Source organism: Pempheris klunzingeri, chromosome 21 (genome assembly GCF_042242105.1).
Source record: "Pempheris klunzingeri isolate RE-2024b chromosome 21, fPemKlu1.hap1, whole genome shotgun sequence".
Lineage (NCBI taxonomy): Eukaryota > Metazoa > Chordata > Actinopteri > Acropomatiformes > Pempheridae > Pempheris > Pempheris klunzingeri.
In genome coordinates this window covers 19835304-19853590 of record NC_092032.1, presented here as the reverse complement: position 1 = coordinate 19853590, position 18287 = coordinate 19835304, and the positions used below count along the sequence as shown (strand labels likewise).

At 41.3% G+C, this 18287-nt stretch overlaps 2 protein-coding genes across 5 annotated transcripts in view; both read left to right on the top strand.

The window, feature by feature from the left end:
- Window positions 1-281: 281 nt before the first annotated feature.
- Window positions 282-9884, top strand: pdha1b (pyruvate dehydrogenase E1 subunit alpha 1b). 3 transcript variants are annotated; one of them, XM_070852720.1, is made up of 13 exons: window positions 282-413; window positions 1793-1813; window positions 3150-3305; window positions 4981-5046; window positions 5130-5303; window positions 5636-5762; window positions 5839-5930; window positions 6386-6478; window positions 6563-6718; window positions 7560-7631; window positions 7978-8045; window positions 8346-8454; window positions 8544-9884. In XM_070852720.1, the coding sequence occupies exons 1-13, from the start codon at window positions 354-356 to the stop codon at window positions 8706-8708; spliced, it is 1359 nt and encodes a 452-aa protein (XP_070708821.1). In that variant the 5' UTR covers window positions 282-353; the 3' UTR covers window positions 8709-9884. The 3 variants fall into 3 exon arrangements, with proteins under 3 accessions (XP_070708821.1, XP_070708822.1, XP_070708823.1); XM_070852721.1 differs by lacking the exon at window positions 3150-3305; XM_070852722.1 differs by lacking the exons at window positions 1793-1813; window positions 3150-3305.
- Window positions 9885-12969: 3085 nt separating this feature from the next.
- The window catches only part of rps6ka3b (ribosomal protein S6 kinase, polypeptide 3b), a 43018-nt gene continuing 37700 nt past the window's right edge, over window positions 12970-18287 (top strand). For both annotated transcript variants that reach the window (XM_070852734.1, XM_070852733.1), the window contains exon 1: window positions 12970-13318. In XM_070852734.1, the coding sequence (XP_070708835.1) occupies window positions 13256-13318 (63 nt within the window). In that variant the 5' untranslated portion in view covers window positions 12970-13255. The remainder of the gene's footprint in view (window positions 13319-18287) is intronic.

Here is an 18287-nt window from a genome sequence, read left to right as displayed (position 1 = left end):
CTGCCTGTAAAACTTAAAATGTGCTCCTCTAATTAGTCTAAATTAACAACGCCAGGTGTGTCATTTCTATATATTTGCTATTTTAATCATTAGCATGGACTATTTTTATGTATTTATTTATATTTTACTTATTTGTATGTGTTATAATTAATTATATGGTCATTTTGAACTGTTTTGTATTAAATTAAATTAATTCGGGCGGCTATAAAACCTGTGAAGGGGAACCATTGTTCGGCGCCGCCGTTGTTCCCCCGGAGTCGTTTCGCAGACGGACACTAACACGGAATTAGCGGCCAGCAGCGACTAACATCCGCCGTTTTAATCCCTTTAGCGCCGGGTTGTCGTTCAGTAGCATGCAAAATATGTTAACCATTATCTCTAACGCACTTTGTCGGATCACTGGCAGGAATGTGGTGAGTGGTCTGCGGGGTAACATCGTTCTGGGGCCCGTTACCGAGCTGATGCTAACAGTTAGCTTAGCCTGGTTTTGTTTGGCATGGGGCTGACCTTGTGAGCGGGTCGACATTAGCCACTGCGGCTAGTTTGACTCTTTCTGCATGATGTGGTCAGACATTTAATAGACTAGAACATGATTTTCTGCTTGCTTATTGATAAACGTGGTGAAACCTGAGGAGCTCCAGCCGCTCGGGGTCTTTTTTTCTCTGTCTGTCTCTGCAGTTAATCTCTGATTTGTCTTGTCTGTGGTGGTTTGCCTTCCTCAAGCAGCTTCCACTAATAGAGATGCACTGATGTGATCAATACTGACCAATATCTGTATTCAATACGCAGCCTTCTACTTGTTTCATCCATTTAAAGAGCCAAACTGCCACCATGTGTCATGATAGCAGTGGTGACGTGAAGAAGTACATTTACTAATATATTATTTCTACTTTCTTTAATCTTTTGGGACTAATTTAAGTCATAGGGGAGGAAAATGTGTCTGTTTTTACCCTTTCAGACCAAACAGGACCAGTAAAATCTAAATTAAGCTAAAAAAAAAAACATTGTTCTGGTTCTTTATCCTCTTTTATAGCTGTGAAATCAATCAAACCTCCAGCTGTGTTGGTTTCTCACTCATACGTCTCTGATTTGACTGAACTGAGGCATAATTTAAAAAAACAAATGTGTATATAATAGATCTGCCTATTCTGCATTTGCTCTAAAACTTCTACATCTGTAAATTCCAGTGAATATTGATTTACACATGCTAATAGCAGATATTGGTTCCAGTGAAAACACATGCGTGCGTCCATATTCACTGCTTATTCTAATGGCTGAAGCCACGGGGCTGTGACGATAACCAGAACTAACATTATTAGTGTTATTATTATTATTATTATTATTATTATAGCTGTAATTCTGCCTAAAGCGGATCATTTGCTGAATGATATTGATTTGAGGCCGATCATTGGTGGTGAACAGGAGGGGGATACTCTGTGTGTTCGTCACAGCCCTGTAAAGCTTGAGCCCTGCCGGCAGCATGTTTCGGTGGATCCCACAGTCCTTTTTTCTGAACTAATTTGGCACAAACCAGCTGAAATTTCTGTCGTATAACTCTGAACGTGCACTGGAAGAGGACACCGTACTTATTCAGTTAAAATAAGCCTGAATCTGGACTGTAGGAACCGTGTTGTTCTGCTGCTTTGTGCTACTTTCATTCTCTCCTCTTATTGGCTGCCTCTCCCTCTTCATTCACGCTCTCAAACACACACACATCACAACAATCCCTATTTATTTCTTGCTTCTCTCCCTCCTCTCCCTTTGACCCCGTCCCTCCTCGCCTGAACCCTAGGGAGCCCAAACAGTGTCCGAGGTAAGCAGCTCGACGCTCAGCCTGTGTTTGTCTGTAGGCCCGGTCCTGTGCTTGGCCTTCCCTCTGCAGTTTCCCAGAAATCTCCTCTGACGAGCATCTAAACGAGCTCATAAAGGGAAATAATGATTTATTTAATAATCACATTAATGCAGCCAAACATCCAACATTGTTTTATTGTGTTTTAGTTGAATTTTCTGTGTTTTAATTATTTGGATTTCATTGAAAATGCTCATTCTGAACGTCACTCGTGTGTTTTTTAATTTTCTTTACCTAATGTTGTTATTGATAGAGTAATCTATTAATCTGTGGCAGCCCAGTTAAACCCTGTTACCTGTGTGGAAAGCCGTCCCACTAATATTTTACATTGGCACAACATTTAGCGGCTGTTTTAAGCGTCTCAGTATTTTTTTTTTAAAGTTTTTGACACCACTTGATTGGAGCAGAAGTTTGGTAACCAATCCCCAATACTTTAACATAAAAAGAATAATTAAAATATATATAAACATAAAGAAATATCATTAATCAACATCTCAAGATGCATCAAAGTAGCATTAGTAGTTTTAATTAACTGTTTAGAATTATTGTTAGGAAGTTTAAACATGATAAATACTTACATAATGCTGCGTATTTATTGAAGTTTCTCTCCAAAAACTAAAATTCACAAGATCACAACAACGATTATTTTCATGGTGGATTAATCTGCCTGTTTTATTTTCTCCATTTAATCCAGGAGTTGTTTAAACTGTCCAGAAAATGTTAGAAAATGTCAATCAGTGTTTCCCAAAACTCCAGACGACGTCCTCAAATGTCTCGTTTAGTCCACAACCCAAAAATATTCAGTTTAGTGTCGCAGAGGAAGAAAGAAAGCAGACATGGACGCAGAGAATTTGGTCTTTAATCGATTATCAAAATAGTGGCGATTAATTTAATTTGTTAGTGGGCAACACATCAACATAATCCTGGCAGCTCTGATCAAGATAACTTCGCCCAGTACTCCTTTTTACTGCAGAGCATGAACGCATCATAATGTAACTCAATGCAACATCACGGCTGTTTAGTGTGAATGTTGCAGCCAAAGTTAACCCAGTTAAAGGACTTTTTTAAAATGTTGTGCCGACTTTCAAAGTGTAGACACTGTTGGGCTGCTGCCGGTCCTCCTGTTTCTCCTGATTTTAGCTCTAGAAGGTAGAAGTCATCCTGTGTGTGTGTCCGTTCTCCATTTAGCTGCTGCCTCTGCTGTGTTTTCACCTGTAGACGCCTCACCGCCGTAGACTCTGTAGAGCTCCTCTGGCTGTGCTGTGCTCTGGTCTGATTGGTTGGCTCCTGTGTTCCCCAGTTGCTGATTGACCTGTCAGAGTACGTCAATCTAACCTCACCGCCGGCGCCCGCCTCGGCACAGACGCAGCGGCAACCACCTAAACCACCACCAGTCAGTACTAGAGCGTCTGCTGCAGAGTTAGTTAGCGCTCAGACCGACCAGCTAGACGGCCCAGTAAGAACACGTGTAGCATCCTCCATGTCTGCCTGATCACTAACGGGGGTGGGAAGCTTTTAACGTGTGGCTTGTTAAGATTTAAAGGAAATAACCTCTTACAGTGGCCGGAAACGGCTGTTTGCAATGTAGCCTCCATTTCTTAGTCCTGGGTCCTTCCTGTCTTTGTTTCTTTTTCTGGGAAATGTGTGAAATCCATAACTGAAGATGTCAAATGGTTGAAGGTGAGAAAACTCAAAGGTGATCACAGATCTGTGTGGTCTGCTTTTTTTTTAATTGATATTGATGGTATATTTAAACCAGGTGCCTATATTATAAATTATGGTGTTTTCTTTTTTAAAATGACTGGTAGTTTACAAAAAATGGTACCGTAGACTGTATATAGAAAGTGGACGTAGCCACCGTGACATCACCCGTTGGTTTGTGGCCTCAAGTTTGGCTTCACACCATCGTCATCTTGGTTGTTTTTATTTATTTTTTGGAGCCAGAAGTGACGTTTGCTCCACAGAGACGACCTCTGATTGGTTAGTCAGCAGGTAGTCATACATCCTGCCCTCCTGATCACAGTAGGTAGCTGTTATGTCGCTCTCTGCAAACACACCAGACTCCATTCACAAAAACACTAATTTTAACTCTCAGAACACAGGAGTTGGTGGTCTTTTACTGCCTCACTCAGTTTTTGTTTGTGCTGGTGTGGTTTTTGTCCTGTCGCATGTTCTGCGTTGTAATATGTATTATTATTGGTTCTCGTGAACATCTGAGGAACACCTTCAGGGACTTTCTTCAAATTGGGCACAAAGATCCATTTGGACTCAAGGATGAACCGAGTTAGATTTTGGTGGTCAAAGGTCAGCGTGACTAGAGTTCATGTGCTCATTATGACATGATCTCACACAGCATTACAGAAAGGATCCCTACAGAGAGAGACCTGGAAGATCCTTTTGGTTGAACCACAGACAGCCGTTATATCGCTCTCTGCACACACACCAGACTACGTTCACTGAAACTGCTCGTGGCTGCAGGCTGAGGTGATCTACTGGACCAATTCCAAATGTTTTTATACCTGCCAGTCATTTTGAACAGAAACATGTAAAATACAGGACCCTGGGTTAAAGATACTGGAGTCATTCTTCATTATCATGAATCGCTTTCTCACCAAATAGTTTTTTTTGGATAAAGAGATTAAATAAGTTGGAGAGCCTGATTGATTTAATTGGAAAAGTGCTTAAATTTGGCTTTGGAAAAGGTGAAGGACCCCTGTAGGAGGTCACAACAGCCTCATACTACTAACAGACTTCATGGGGTCAAAGGTCATCAGTTAATGCTTAAAACAAGCAGCCCTTCATACCTGCTTCTTTTGGTGTGTTTTATTCTTCTGACTTCTGAAGCGGCTGCTAAACTTTATATTCAGAGCCACAGCTGAGGGTGTGGCTGGAGTCGCTGTCCCGCCCTGTTACTGTTGCCCCCCCCCCCCCCCCCCTTCGTCACACACCCCTGTAGCTGTCCAGTCCAGTCCAGGGTGACTCACCAGACCTGATCCCTCCTCGCCCTGTTTACCCTCCACCTGCTGTGAAGAGGAGGGCAGCCCTCACGCTCACACTGTGGATGTTTTTTTTCCCTCTGTGGTTCTTGATGTTTGTTGTTTTGGTGTTTGATGTCTCTTTCTGGTCCCCAGGGTGCCAGAGTCGTGGTCTCCCGCTCCTACGCTGACTTCACCCCTCAGGCGACCTTCGACATCAAGGTGCGTCAAAACTATGAACCTGACAGATGCACAATAAACTTTCTCTAAGTAAATAATTAGTTTTTTTTGTTGCTGTGCTGCAGACATGCGACCTGCACCGTCTGGAGGAGGGTCCTCCGGCGAAGGCGGAGATGACTCGGGATCAGGGGCTGCAGTATTACCGCGTCATGCAGACTGTGAGGCGCATGGAGCTCAAAGCGGATCAGCTCTACAAACAGAAGATCATCAGAGGCTTCTGTCACCTGTATGACGGACAGGTGAGAACACACAGGACGAGGGCGTGGCCGAAAACTTATCTCTGTGTTACCAGAAGCAGGGACGCTGATGGTATGTAGCCGTAGGGATGCCAACAGCCCCCCCCCCCCCTCATTAACGACAAGATTAAAATGTACTTTTTACTTATTTTGTGCAACACACCTGTTTTTTAAAGTAGGAGTTCCTACTTTATCTCTGACTTTCTCCCTTTCAAGCTTTGTGCTTTAGAAAAGAGTGTATTTGTCATCTTGTGCAGGCTAACTGAATCAGAACTAATGACCTAGCCTAGCCTAGCCACATGCCTGCCCGTCCTAACATTAGTCTTCCTCCACAGGAAGCATGTGCAGTAGGCATCGAGGCAGGCATCAACCCCTCCGACCACCTGATCACCGCCTACCGAGCCCACGGATACACGTACACCCGCGGCATCTCTGTCAAAGAGATCCTGGCCGAGCTCACAGGTGAGAAAGTGAAGGCTTTGATTTAAAGGTCAATGATCTGCACTGCAGTGAACTCACTCTTCCTCCTCCTCCTCAGGTCGTAAAGGCGGCGTGGCCAAAGGAAAAGGAGGCTCGATGCACATGTACGCTCCACATTTCTATGGAGGCAACGGCATTGTGGGAGCTCAGGTAAACAGGCCCACCACATGTGACAGACCTGTTAGTCCCACGGCAGGAAACTTACTGTTCCAAAAAGTAGAGCATCAGTAAAGCAGTAATTAATAAACTAGTAGACGAGCAATATAAACCGGAGGAGATATGAATGAGAGAGAAGGTTAAAGGTGTAGACGGTGATTCTGGAGAGACATTTGAGCCTGACAGCAAAACAAATACTCAGTGAAGGAAGCAAAGGGTGTGACACGTTAGCTGCTCCCCCTTTTAGCCGCTAATGCCGCTAGCTGCTCCACCACTACTACTTCCCCTGTCTACTGCACGCACTCGATGCTTGTTGTTTTGTTTGGGCAGCTAGCAGGCCGTGAGGAGATGCTCACTGAATTTTACTTTAAGGGAGCAGGATTAGAGCTGCTGACTCCACCTTTTAAGGCCTCACGTGTTGGTTTATAACTTGGCACTGGTTTGTCCAGGTTCCTTTAGGCGCCGGCATCGCTCTGGCCTGCCAGTACCAAGGCAACGATCAGGTGTGTGTCACACTCTACGGCGACGGGGCGGCCAATCAGGTAAATATCCTGCCAATGTCTCTTGACAGTCCCACAACTGGCACGGATGCATTTGCTCACCCCTGTCCTCTCTGGTCCAACCAGGGCCAGCTGTTTGAGTCCTTCAACATGGCCGCCCTGTGGAAGCTGCCGTGCATCTTCATCTGCGAGAACAACCAGTACGGCATGGGGACGTCGGTGGAGAGGGCTTCAGCCAGCACCGACTATTACAAGAGAGGAGACTTCGTGCCGGGAATCAGAGTGAGACACAAACGCACCACAACAAACATAAACCTTCTCAAAGGATAACTCCAGTGTCTTTAAACCTTGGCGATATTTATATATATTTTGGTGTCTAAATCACTAGTAGGTACAAAATAGGTTTATTAGATCACCTTGACGGGCTGCAATGGCTTTAACATAGTCATTGGCCACAAATGGCTGTTATGTCGCTCTCTTAAAACACACCAGACTCCATTGACAAAAACAGTAATTTTACTCCACAGAACAAGGAAGTTGCTGGTCTAATTACTGTGATTTTTGGGTGATTTTTAAAAGGATTAGTTTGGTGTTTTAACTTATTTCTGATCCAAAGTCGCATAAAAACACAAACAAACTAACTAATCAAAGCAGAGATAGACGAGCAACTCCTGTGTTCAGTGAGGTAAAATCACTGTTTTTCTCAATGGAGTCTGGTGAGTCTGTATAACGGCTGTTTGTGGTTAAAGGATCTTCCAGGTCTCTGTCTGTAGGGATCCTTTCCATGATGCTCTCAGACACTTGGAATGACTAGTAGGTACTGAAATTGTTATCCTGACACCAAAAAATAAAAAATCTGAAGTGTTCCAATCTTTGTTGGGGGGGTCCTTGGGCGGTAGCTGCAGTGTCTGATGGCCGTGCGCTGCAGCTGGCCTGTATGGACCTAGACTATAACAGGAGGAGGCTGACGGCCATCCTGGCAGTTGCAGGTGTGAGCATACACACAGCCGCCTGATGCTCATGTATGATACTGCAGACAAACCACTGGATCAGGCTGCACAGATCACTGCGGATCACCGTCTTCCTGATGAGTAGTAAAACACTTTATATTTTCATCCTGTAGGTGGACGGCATGGACATCCTGTGCGTCAGAGAGGCCACAAAGTTTGCTGCAGACCACTGCAGGTCTGGGAAGGTGAGTTTGTTATTTTCTTCAACGTCTTTTCCACCAACTCTTGGAGTACTTACGGCTGGTTCCCTGCGTAGTCATAACATAGTCACGTTTGAAAACTTTCTTTACATAAAACACAATCTGAACCAGTTTGTCACTGATTCCGGTTTATTGACGCATCTGAAGATCCTCCAAGAAATGAGTAAACGCAGACGGAGCGTTTAAAGGGTTAAATGTTGGCATTCTGAGAACAAAAAGCTTTTGTGCCTCTGCAGAGGCTTGAATCCAAATCTGAGGGAATAAAGTAGATTTCACCAGCGTGATAAAGACGGAGGAGAGCTGACTGCATGAACGCTGTTGTGTTTGTCAGGGTCCCATTGTGATGGAGCTGAAGACCTACCGTTACCATGGACACAGCATGAGTGACCCAGGCGTCAGGTGAGTCATTAACACTAAATGACTTCATCCGGCTACATTTCTCTTTCATTTCTTTCTGTTTCTTAAGGCTTTTTGTTGTTTAAATCAGATATAAGTTCAGATTCATTGAACTTTAACACTTTTCTCATCTCTGCACTTGAAGTTGAACCAGAGACTACAATTAGAAATGAAAGAGAATATTAACAATCATGTTTCATTATCTCACATCAGGTCGTCAGTAAACTTTAGAAAACACTTTGTTTTTTCTCTGTTGCTGAAAGCCAGAAGAGTTTTTAATTGGTTTGAACTGTAATTCTGTAGCTACCGCACGCGTGAGGAGATTCAGGAGGTGCGCAGTAAGAGCGACCCCATCTCCCTGCTGAAGGACCGCATGCTCAGTAACAACATGGCGTCTGTCGAGGAGCTCAAGGTGAAAACACTCAGAGGGACTTGTGTTTGTTTTTATAAATCTACTGACGTACTGCTTTTAAAGGAGAACTAATCTTCCTCTCCTGTCAGGAAATCGACGTGGAGATCCGTAAGGAGGTGGAGGAGGCCACTCAGTTCGCTACATCCGATCCGGAGCCGCCTCTGGAGGAGCTCTGCAACCACATCTTCAGCAACGACTCTCAGCTGGAGGTCCGCGGGACGCACCCCTGGGCCAGGCTCAAGTCCATCAGCTAGACACACACACACACACACACACACACACACATATATATATATACACACACACACACTCTGACCTGTTAACCTTCATCAAGAGTAGAGTCCTCCAACTGCACCGCCGCCATGGATTTTGAAGGAAATGCCCAAAAACCTTTAGATCATTCCGCACTTTAATGGGTCTCTGCTTCCCCTGGAACCTGCCAGTGTTATTTATTTATAGTTTTATATAGAAATGTATATTTGAGGTTTATTCTGTTCTGTCGTCCTTCTGGGAAAATGAGCGCGGCTTGTAAATATCACAGCGCTGCACGACACACGCACAATACTTTTTGTTTGGCTTCAGCGGTTTTTAAAAGGAGATTGAGTGAGTTTGAAGTACTCGTACTTCACTTGAGAAAATATTCATCTTTTCACTCACCACATTCAGTTTCAAGTTATTTTACAGGTTATAATAGAAACATAATCAACAAACAAAGTGATTTATTATAAATTAGCTCCCAGTTTTCCAGCTGTACCATTAAAGTGACATTAATCCAGCACTGATTTTTAAACCAATAATGTGAACTATTACTCTGAAGCGAGCCTCTACAGGACGAGTACTTTTAGTACTATAAGTATATTTTGATGCTCGTACTTTAGTTAAAACCTTAAATGCAGGATTTGGTACTTGCAGCAGAGTATTTCTACTCTGATGTTGCAGCTCCAGTACAATCTGAGTACTTGTACCCCCACAGGTTTGAAGGTACACATGTTGTGTGTAAAGAATTAAGCTTGTAAGGAGTTCTGAGTGTTGTAACTGTTCAGTGCTGTCACACAATATTTAGACACTAAATTAAAGCCATAAACTTTTAGTTTTTATCCAGAGTGACTCACAGGAAACAGCTGAGCAGCCGCTGCATTGATAGGTTGGAGGACTTAAGATGTGCTTAAAATATGGACATGATATATTTTTATTATTTTAGAAGGGCACATTCATGTTTTTGCAGCACTGCATGTTCAAAACCAACTCCTGCATTAAACGCTCCACAGCCTCGCTCTTCCACAGGCTTTGTTTTTATAACCTTAGCTTCAGTTTACAGCTAAACACGGGATGCTTTCATCTTCTATACACTACAAAAGAGCGCTGGATGGTGGGAGGAGGTAAAGAAACTAGATAAAGAGCTGTTGGGTGCAATAAAATGATATAAATCATTGTATTTTGTCTTATTTATTCTATTAAATTGGCTAAAGTTGAACCTTTTTATAAGTTTAATGCACTTGGTTCAACTGCAGGGGAAAACTTTTCTTTTCAGGACTTTGAGGGAAAATGCCAAACTTTCCATAATGTATAATTTATAAATATTTTATCAGCAGTGGGTGGCTCTGGTTTTAGCTCCGGGAGAATCTGAGGGTGAAAAACAGCAGCAGCACTGACTGGACTTTCTTCTTCACGCACTCCTCTGTCCTTTAGGTGAACCTTTACTGAGCTTGTACAGATGTGGAGCTTTAAACGACTATTTATGTGTCTGTTGAAAGAGTGTGTTTGTTTGTTTGGCTGTAAAAAAAAAATAAATGCGGAACACAAGTTGTGAAGGTGGCTGCTGTGTTTTATTTCCTCAGTAGCAGAGCTGCTGCACAGGCCTGTAAAAAATGTGAAGCATGTCGGTGTTAGTTAAAATGTGTTGAATGAAAATGTGTATTTTATTTTTTAAAGGTAAAATCAACCATTCACATTGTCATTAGACTCAAGGAACCTTGTAGCTTAGAAATTAAAAATACGACCAACTATTTAACCTTAAAAACTTTAAATTCATGTTAACTTGCACCAATGTTGCTTGTCTTTTTTTTAAAAAGGACTTTTTAATATCGCTCCAAATGTCCCTCCCCAGTTTATTCATTTATTTCCTTCAAAACCTCCATAAATCTTCCTCATGTTAGCAGAAACACATCTTTCCTTAAATCATATCTCAGTTCTTCCACAGCAACACGTGATGAAACATCCTTCATATGCTGAGTCGTGCTTTATTTCTGCACGTTTCCGTCTTCTAGCTTCTGCTCCCTAAACCTGTGAGAGACACGTCTGTTCATGCTCACTCCTCTTCACAATACAGCCACTTGGATAAATACCCAGAATGCACCAGGATGAAAATAACCATCAGCTGCAGCTTGATGGTAAATAGTCCAAAATGAGCTCCACCACTAAAATCCAGTTTTTCCATCAATAATGATGGAATATATAATAGTACAACAGTCACACGAGTACTTTCACTCTTTATATTTTGCAGCAGTGTTCCCTTCCTCCATCTGTGCCCACTAGATGTCACCACCAGGCTGTAAAATCAACGACAGCGACTGCAACCAGACATCCCAGTTAAACAGCATGCAGCAAACAAATGGATGCACTGTTGTTCTAATAATTTACAGGCAGGGAATGAAAACCCTGGATGTGAACACTACTGCTGAGGGATCTAAAAGCTGCTAACGAAGAGAGGGAAATACATACAATGAAAAAAAGTCCTGCATTCAAAAGCAAAAGTGCAGAAGTTTTATCAGGAGAATGTATCAAAAATATACGTAGTCATTATGTAGAAGAGCATAAAATGACTCTGTTTTTATGAGTAAGTAGCTAGTATTAGATATTCTGTGTATTACTGGCTAGATTTAGTAGTACAGTGCATATAAACACGTGTTATTCATGTAAAAAGTAACCAAGAAAGTTTTAAATGCAGTAAATGAAAGTAAAAAGGACTTTATTCCCCTCTGAAATGTAGAGTAGAATTATAAAGTAGCATTAAAACTGTGCTTATGTACAGAAATTGATTAAAAGTCATTTGGTTAATATTAAAAAATATATATTTATTCACATATATTTAATATATTATCCATCCATCCAGGTTATAGATCACTCGTCTGATTATTTACTTCAACAATCAGTCATTTCACATTTTTTAAGGTGAATTAAATATATTTATTGAACATTTCGTTGGTTCATCTTTGGTCAAAATGATTTTTTTTAATTAAGTGAACGCATGAAAAACACTTTAAAACATCTCAGTGAGGAAAAAGAAGAAAACAAAGATAAACAAACAAAATAAATGAGATTTACATAAAAATACAGAAGGCAACAGTTGAATAAACACAAACCATCCATGTAAAGTAAGATATAAGAAATGTTCAAATTGAAAACGTCATTTAATTTTAGAGAGAGAAGGTTTATTTTTATTATTTAACCAAAATTCTGCAACTTGATAAACTTTAAAAAAAATGTTTTTAAAATGAGTTTCCTTCACTTTCTGAGAAATGGGACAGTTAAAAGTTTAAAAAGTTTATAATTACATTTAAAATAATTTAATCTACACCCATTAACCACTAAATTCAGCAATATTGAGTCAATTGAATACATTAGAGAGTTTTGGATTAACTGAATCAGTGATTAAAGAATTGTTTTACTTTTTTTTTTATATTCTGAAACAGTAAAGTTTCACTGATGTTTCTTTGCTCGAAATGAAAAATGTAGAATATCCATCCAGTGAGCTGTTACAACAGAGGTTTGGAATTAAAACCACTAACTATATATTTTGTGCCAATACTGAAACTACCGATCACCTATTTATCTATATTTACCTATCTATTTATGGACTAATCATGGACGATAACAGAGAGAGAGACAACATCCTGATTCTGGGGTTTTAATAATAAAGACAAATAAAAAGTGAAACCCTGTTTTCACTGTGAATTTATTCTCTATATAAAACCTATTAGAGTGACGGAAAATAAAAATGCAGTGCAGCTTTTCTGCATTGTCGAAAAATCTAATAATATAATATAATATATATAATATATAATGTAATATAATATATATAATGTATAATATAATATAATATAATATATAATGTATAATGTAATATAATATATACAATGTATAATATAATATATAATGTAATATAATATAATATAATATAATATGATATATCTGTTGAATGGTTTTTATTCATTCATTCCTTATTTATTTATTTATTTTAAATACACCTAAAAAAAAGACAATGCGGAAGTAGAGTTCACTTTTTCTACCTAACGGCCACGCCCCCTCGAGTGACGCAGGCGTGACGCAGCGGTCTGACGGACAGGTAAGCCGACACCGGCCGCCATATTGGGAAACAACGGAAGTGAGAGAGGGAGATAGAGAGAGATAGGTCTTTTTCAGTTTCCGAATAAGGGCGTCCTCCTCCTCCTCTTCCTCCTCTTCTTCCTCGCCGTTGCCTTTTCTCATGTTTGTCTCTCCGGAGGAAGGGGCGGTCTCAGCGCCACAGCAGATCCGGAATTAGAGGGTGTTCGCTCGGCTTGGCTCGGCGCGGTCGGTCGGTGGGGGCTCCGCGGCGGGTAGAGGAAACAGAGACGGAACTAGCTTTTTTTTTTTAAAAAAACAAGAAATAAAATAAAGAAAAACGAGAGAAAAAGAGGAGAGGGAGAAAGGGGGGAGAGAGAGAAGTGTCGACAGAGGGAGGGACGACAAACCGGAGCAGAAAGAGGAATAAAAGAAGAAGAAGAAGAGAGAAAAGTAGTAGAAGAAGAAGAGGAAGAAGATGCCTCTGGCTCAGTTGGCAGATCCGTGGCAGAAGATGCCACTGGGGGGGATGGCTGGAGAGGTGAGACACACACACACACACTCTCACACACACACACACACACACACACACACATGGCAGCATTTATTCAGGTGTTATACAAACACACCACGCATGATGTCACCTGACGCTCAAAAAAGGCATTAAAGTCACCCCTGGATCATTAGTGACAGCTGCAGCTGCCAGGAAAAGCTCCAAATTGGATTAAACACGCACCATAAAGTGTCATGAGGTCCCAAACACGCTGTCATGCTCCATGCAGACGCAGCAGACAGTCACACTGTCACTGAAAACTGCTAAATATGTGCTTAAAAACTCATTTTTTCAGTGTTACAGAGCAGAATTTTTGAGTTAAAGTGCAAAAATGGGACAAATAAGTCAAAGTGGCTGCAACAAATATGATTAAAAGTGCCATAAATTCACTTTCAAGTCAATAGATCCGTCTGCTCAGGTCACTATTGATCGTTCTGGGCTTGCTAACGTACTACAGTACCCTTTAATGTCCCACTTTGAGCATCAAAGTGCTGCTACAGGACACACGGATATAAAAAGGAAGCTCAATATAAACCATCATAACTAAAATGCAATTGAATAACAATACAGGACAGCAAGTGCTCTGTGGAAGCACAAGGATGTCAGAGTGACACTAAATTAGATTTATAAACAAAAAGACAGTACTCAAACGCAGGATAAGTACTTTAAAGTGCCTTAATGTCAATAATAACGCAGGGCTAACTAACTTTACTTGTGTTATCGATTGCGCTGGAGATTATTTGTTGTTATCTGCCTTAAAAATGTCTGTCACAGATTCTCAGAGCCTCAGGTGATGGCTCCAAACGTCCACAACACAAAGATGTTCAATTTCAGATCACGTCAAGACAAAAACAAGCAGCGAATCCTCACAGTTTAGGAGAATATTTGACATTTTTGCTCTAAAACTTGATTGATTGTCCAAACAATTGGGGATTTGTTTTATGTTGATAGACGCGTCTTTTCACAGCGCTGCAGTAAAATGACAGCAAGGGGCTGTTAAATGATGATATATGTGCCTTCAAAGTGTCTCCGCTGCAGATTAAAGCAGCTCAAGTGTGCCAAAGTGGGTTTGTTTTGATTTTTGTGAGGATTTATTAGAAATAGATGCGTCTAAGAAAGGACTTTGTCTCCCAAACATACAAGATGGAAACAAAACCAGCTCCTGTGTGTGTTTTTGTATTTTCTCTCCAGTTCTTCCTTCCTACGAATTTTTGAATCTCGATAAAGAGCTGAAGGCGGTGCCGCTGTGACCGCATGATTCAGGAAGAGCCTACGTCTGTGTGTGTGTGTGTGTGTGTGTGTGTGTGTGTGTGTCCACTTCCTGTATGAGGTGTCACAAGGGCTGCATGGAGAAATGGCTGAGTGTGTGTGTCACTCTGTAGGCAGGTTGTGAATAATCAAATCTGATTAATGGATGGCTCCAACGCTCTGAGTCACTCTCTCGCCTCTTAACACGCTCGTACCTGCCCAGTCACACGACCTCTTTTCACCTCAGACGGGAGTGTGCCGACGCTCCTCTCAACGAAACCGACCTTTGACCCCGTGCGTTACACCTCTAAGATGTGTGTGATAGCTGAGTGTGAGCTGTCCTACCGGCTTTTTTAATCTATTTATCTAGTTTTCTGCTTCAGGCCGCCACAGCACAAAAACACACCACACACACACACAAAGGGGTGAAGTGGGGAAGTTGTGGAATGAAGAGAAGATGGTTTTGCCCTAAAGATAAGATCATTCAACACACACACACAAAGAGCAGAGAGGGGCTGCACTTGTCTGCTGAAATGCGGAAACAAAGATGAGTGTAAATCAAGATGGCTGCAGCAATGCATCTGCACTCTGCAGGCTCAAAGGGCCGTGCACTAGAAAACCTGGAGGAAAATAGAAAAAAGTGTTCAAATATCCTTTTAGGGCTGCAACTAATTGCTAGTGCCATTATCAATTAATTGTTTCGGGTCGGGAAACAATAGAAGATGTCCATTATAGAAGGCACCCCTCTCCCTTATTTCGGAAAAACTATGTACGATACTCAACAGCGAGACACAAATAATCTTTGGATCCAGTTTGAATTGTGCATTGAATCACACACACGATGTTTGTCGATTTTTAAAATATAATTTTGCAAATCAAGACTGTCGCAGTTTGTGCTAAAGATGGTTAAGTACCATTTAGTTTGGCGTGAACCCGCTCAGTGAGCTAGCTGCTAGCTAGCTGGCTAACTACGCTACGTCCCACGTCCTGGTGGTTTTATCAGCCTGGAGGCCTCCTACCTGCTCCTGTGACCACATCCTCATACCAAACACACACACACACACACACACACACACACACACACACACTGCAGCTTTAGCGCCGCTAGCTAGCTGGACGCCACTTAATGCAGCTCTTGTTTGTGTCGTCTTGCTAATTCTGTATTTCTTTTAGTCTGTGGTCATTTGTCATAATAATAAGTGTTAGAATAATTTCTCGTACTGTCTCATGTCACATGGAGATTTTATTAGAAGTCCTTGAAAAGTCGTGGAGCAGTTGTGAAATTTTGTCCGTGGAAATGTGTGTGAATCCTGCATCCACTGCCGTTGTATTTGGGTGTTGGCAGAAATCTCAGGTAGGCACCAGACTGCATGACTCATCGACTGATCTAGATTAACATCACGTGTTAGAAGAGTTCCTTTTCTGTGGAAGAAGTGCCGCTACTTCTTCTTGTTCTTCTTCTTTCTGGTTGTTTGTTGTTCAAACCGACCGTGCACTACCACCTCCCTCCTTTTGAGAAGTGTAAAAATGCTTCACTACAAAACCCCATTTTGTTTTCAGTCTAAAATTAGTAAAAGAAAATCTTTCAGTGCAGCTCAGGAATTGTCTGATCAAAGAATAAACAAGACCATTATGTACATTCCACTCTTAGTCTAATCCGTATATTATATTTATATTTATACCGTAGTCACTAGCACACATGTTCATAGCACTACTCTGTATATAGCACCTGTAATTCTGTATATTCTGTACATACCTTATATATATTTCTGCACTTTTTTTTACAAATTGCACTTCTGGTTAGATGCCAAACTGCATTTCATTGCCTTGTACTGTACAGGTGTAATGACAATAAAGTTGAATCTAATCTAATCTAATCTAATCATTAAAATGGAGTCGAGCTGTTGTTAGAAACTGATGCAAGTAACATACCTGAGTTTGTGTAACAACATCAGTGGCTCTTTTGATAGCTGATGTTAATCCTGTGAGCTCAGTGATTTAAATGCTCCGTCTGGTTTAAATACTCCACGTCTACGTTGGTGTTTTTGCTTATTGTGGCGTCATTTGTTGAGAGGATCTTCAAATGCTTCAGATTCAGCTTAAAGCTAATATAAATAAATATGGTACCAATGGATGCTGAGGCCGTCTGGTTCACCATCACACTCACCTTTACTCTGCTGACCACACTACAGCCTCTTAAAGACCCTCGCCGCGTGCCGTCACGGCGTTTTGCACCGCTCTTAACGTAATTTAATGACGTCATCAACATTACAAGGTTGAGACCAAAGTCTGAGCTTCCTGCTGTAAAAGAATGAATCCTGCTGTCTGATGTAGCTTTTATTTTAGATCTTTACTGGGTTAAAGATTCAGAAAAGCTTTTGCCGTCAATGACATAATTCAGGTTTTTAGCCACTCTGCGACATGAATACTGACAAAAAACTGTCAAACAAACAAACAAAACAAAAACTGCTTTCACATTCATACAGTCTTTTTCTTCCAGTGCTGCCGTTCTGGGTCCATTTCCCCCATTTTTCTTCCACTTGTGCTTCTTGTAGTCTCAAGATTTGTGTTTGTGTCCATTAAGAAGATTTTTTTTTTTTAACAGCTTTCAGCCATTCGTCCCTTTTGATGGCTGTTTCTTTGTGTCACGCTTCGTTCGCCTCCGAGCTTTTTGGTTCCCTTTTTAAAAATGCTGGCGTGATTTTCTGACACCGAACTTGCTGCTGGAAACTCTCAGCAAAGAAGGCCTACGATTTTCCACACAGAACATTGATCAGGACTCAATGAGGGAATCAATAATGGCATTGGTATTTTCAATTCCCAACATATATGTCCGATAGACATGCACTCGCTTGGATAAAATCAGGTTCAAAATTCTTGTTTCATTTTGTTGACATATTAGAGCCAAAGGTTTTTGCAGAGAAAATGTTGTTTTTAATCAGAAATCACCGTCAAAACAGCCATAAAAACCTAATTTTGCCAATAAAATGTTCTATAAACCATATGAACACACCCCCTTGAGAATACAGACAAATAAAACTGGGAGGTTTAGTGTCTGTAAATGCTGCTGAAGTGGAGATCTGTGCCACTTTGTCAAAATAAAAACAAATAAAATGTATAACGACGACTAACTGGCTCCACTGCAGCATCATGGGAGCTGTAGTTCCAAAACGAATGGAGCATTTTTATCCCCCAAATCAAAGAAGTAAGACAAAAAGTAATGATAGTTGTTAGTGGCTGTTATATTCCCTTCGTCCTTCGTCCTCTTTTCACCTCCTCATCTTCATCGTAATCCATCATTCCTCCTGTTTGCCCTCCATCTCCTCTGCTCTCTCCCTCCGTCTTTCACCCTGCTGTGCAGATTTCAGGCTGATCCTCCCGGGCGCTTCACTTACCGGCAAAGTAAATAATCACCATAATCGCTTTTATGGTTATTATTGTTTTTGTCAGGCGGTAGTATCAGTGCTATCAGTGTCTGAATCACAGCTGTTGTTCCAGCAGGGAAGCAGACAGGCCGCTAATCTGCCTTACGTAATGCTAATTCATATCTGTTGTTTTTGTTTTTCACTTTGGCCGAGCAGACGAGGTAGAAGCAGTCGGAGTTTGGTGGCCCTGCTGATAAATCTCACGCTGTGACCGTCTGGGGACTTTTTTTTTTTTTTTTAATTTGATCTCTGGCTCATTCTTCCGTCACTGGGAACAGGAATGA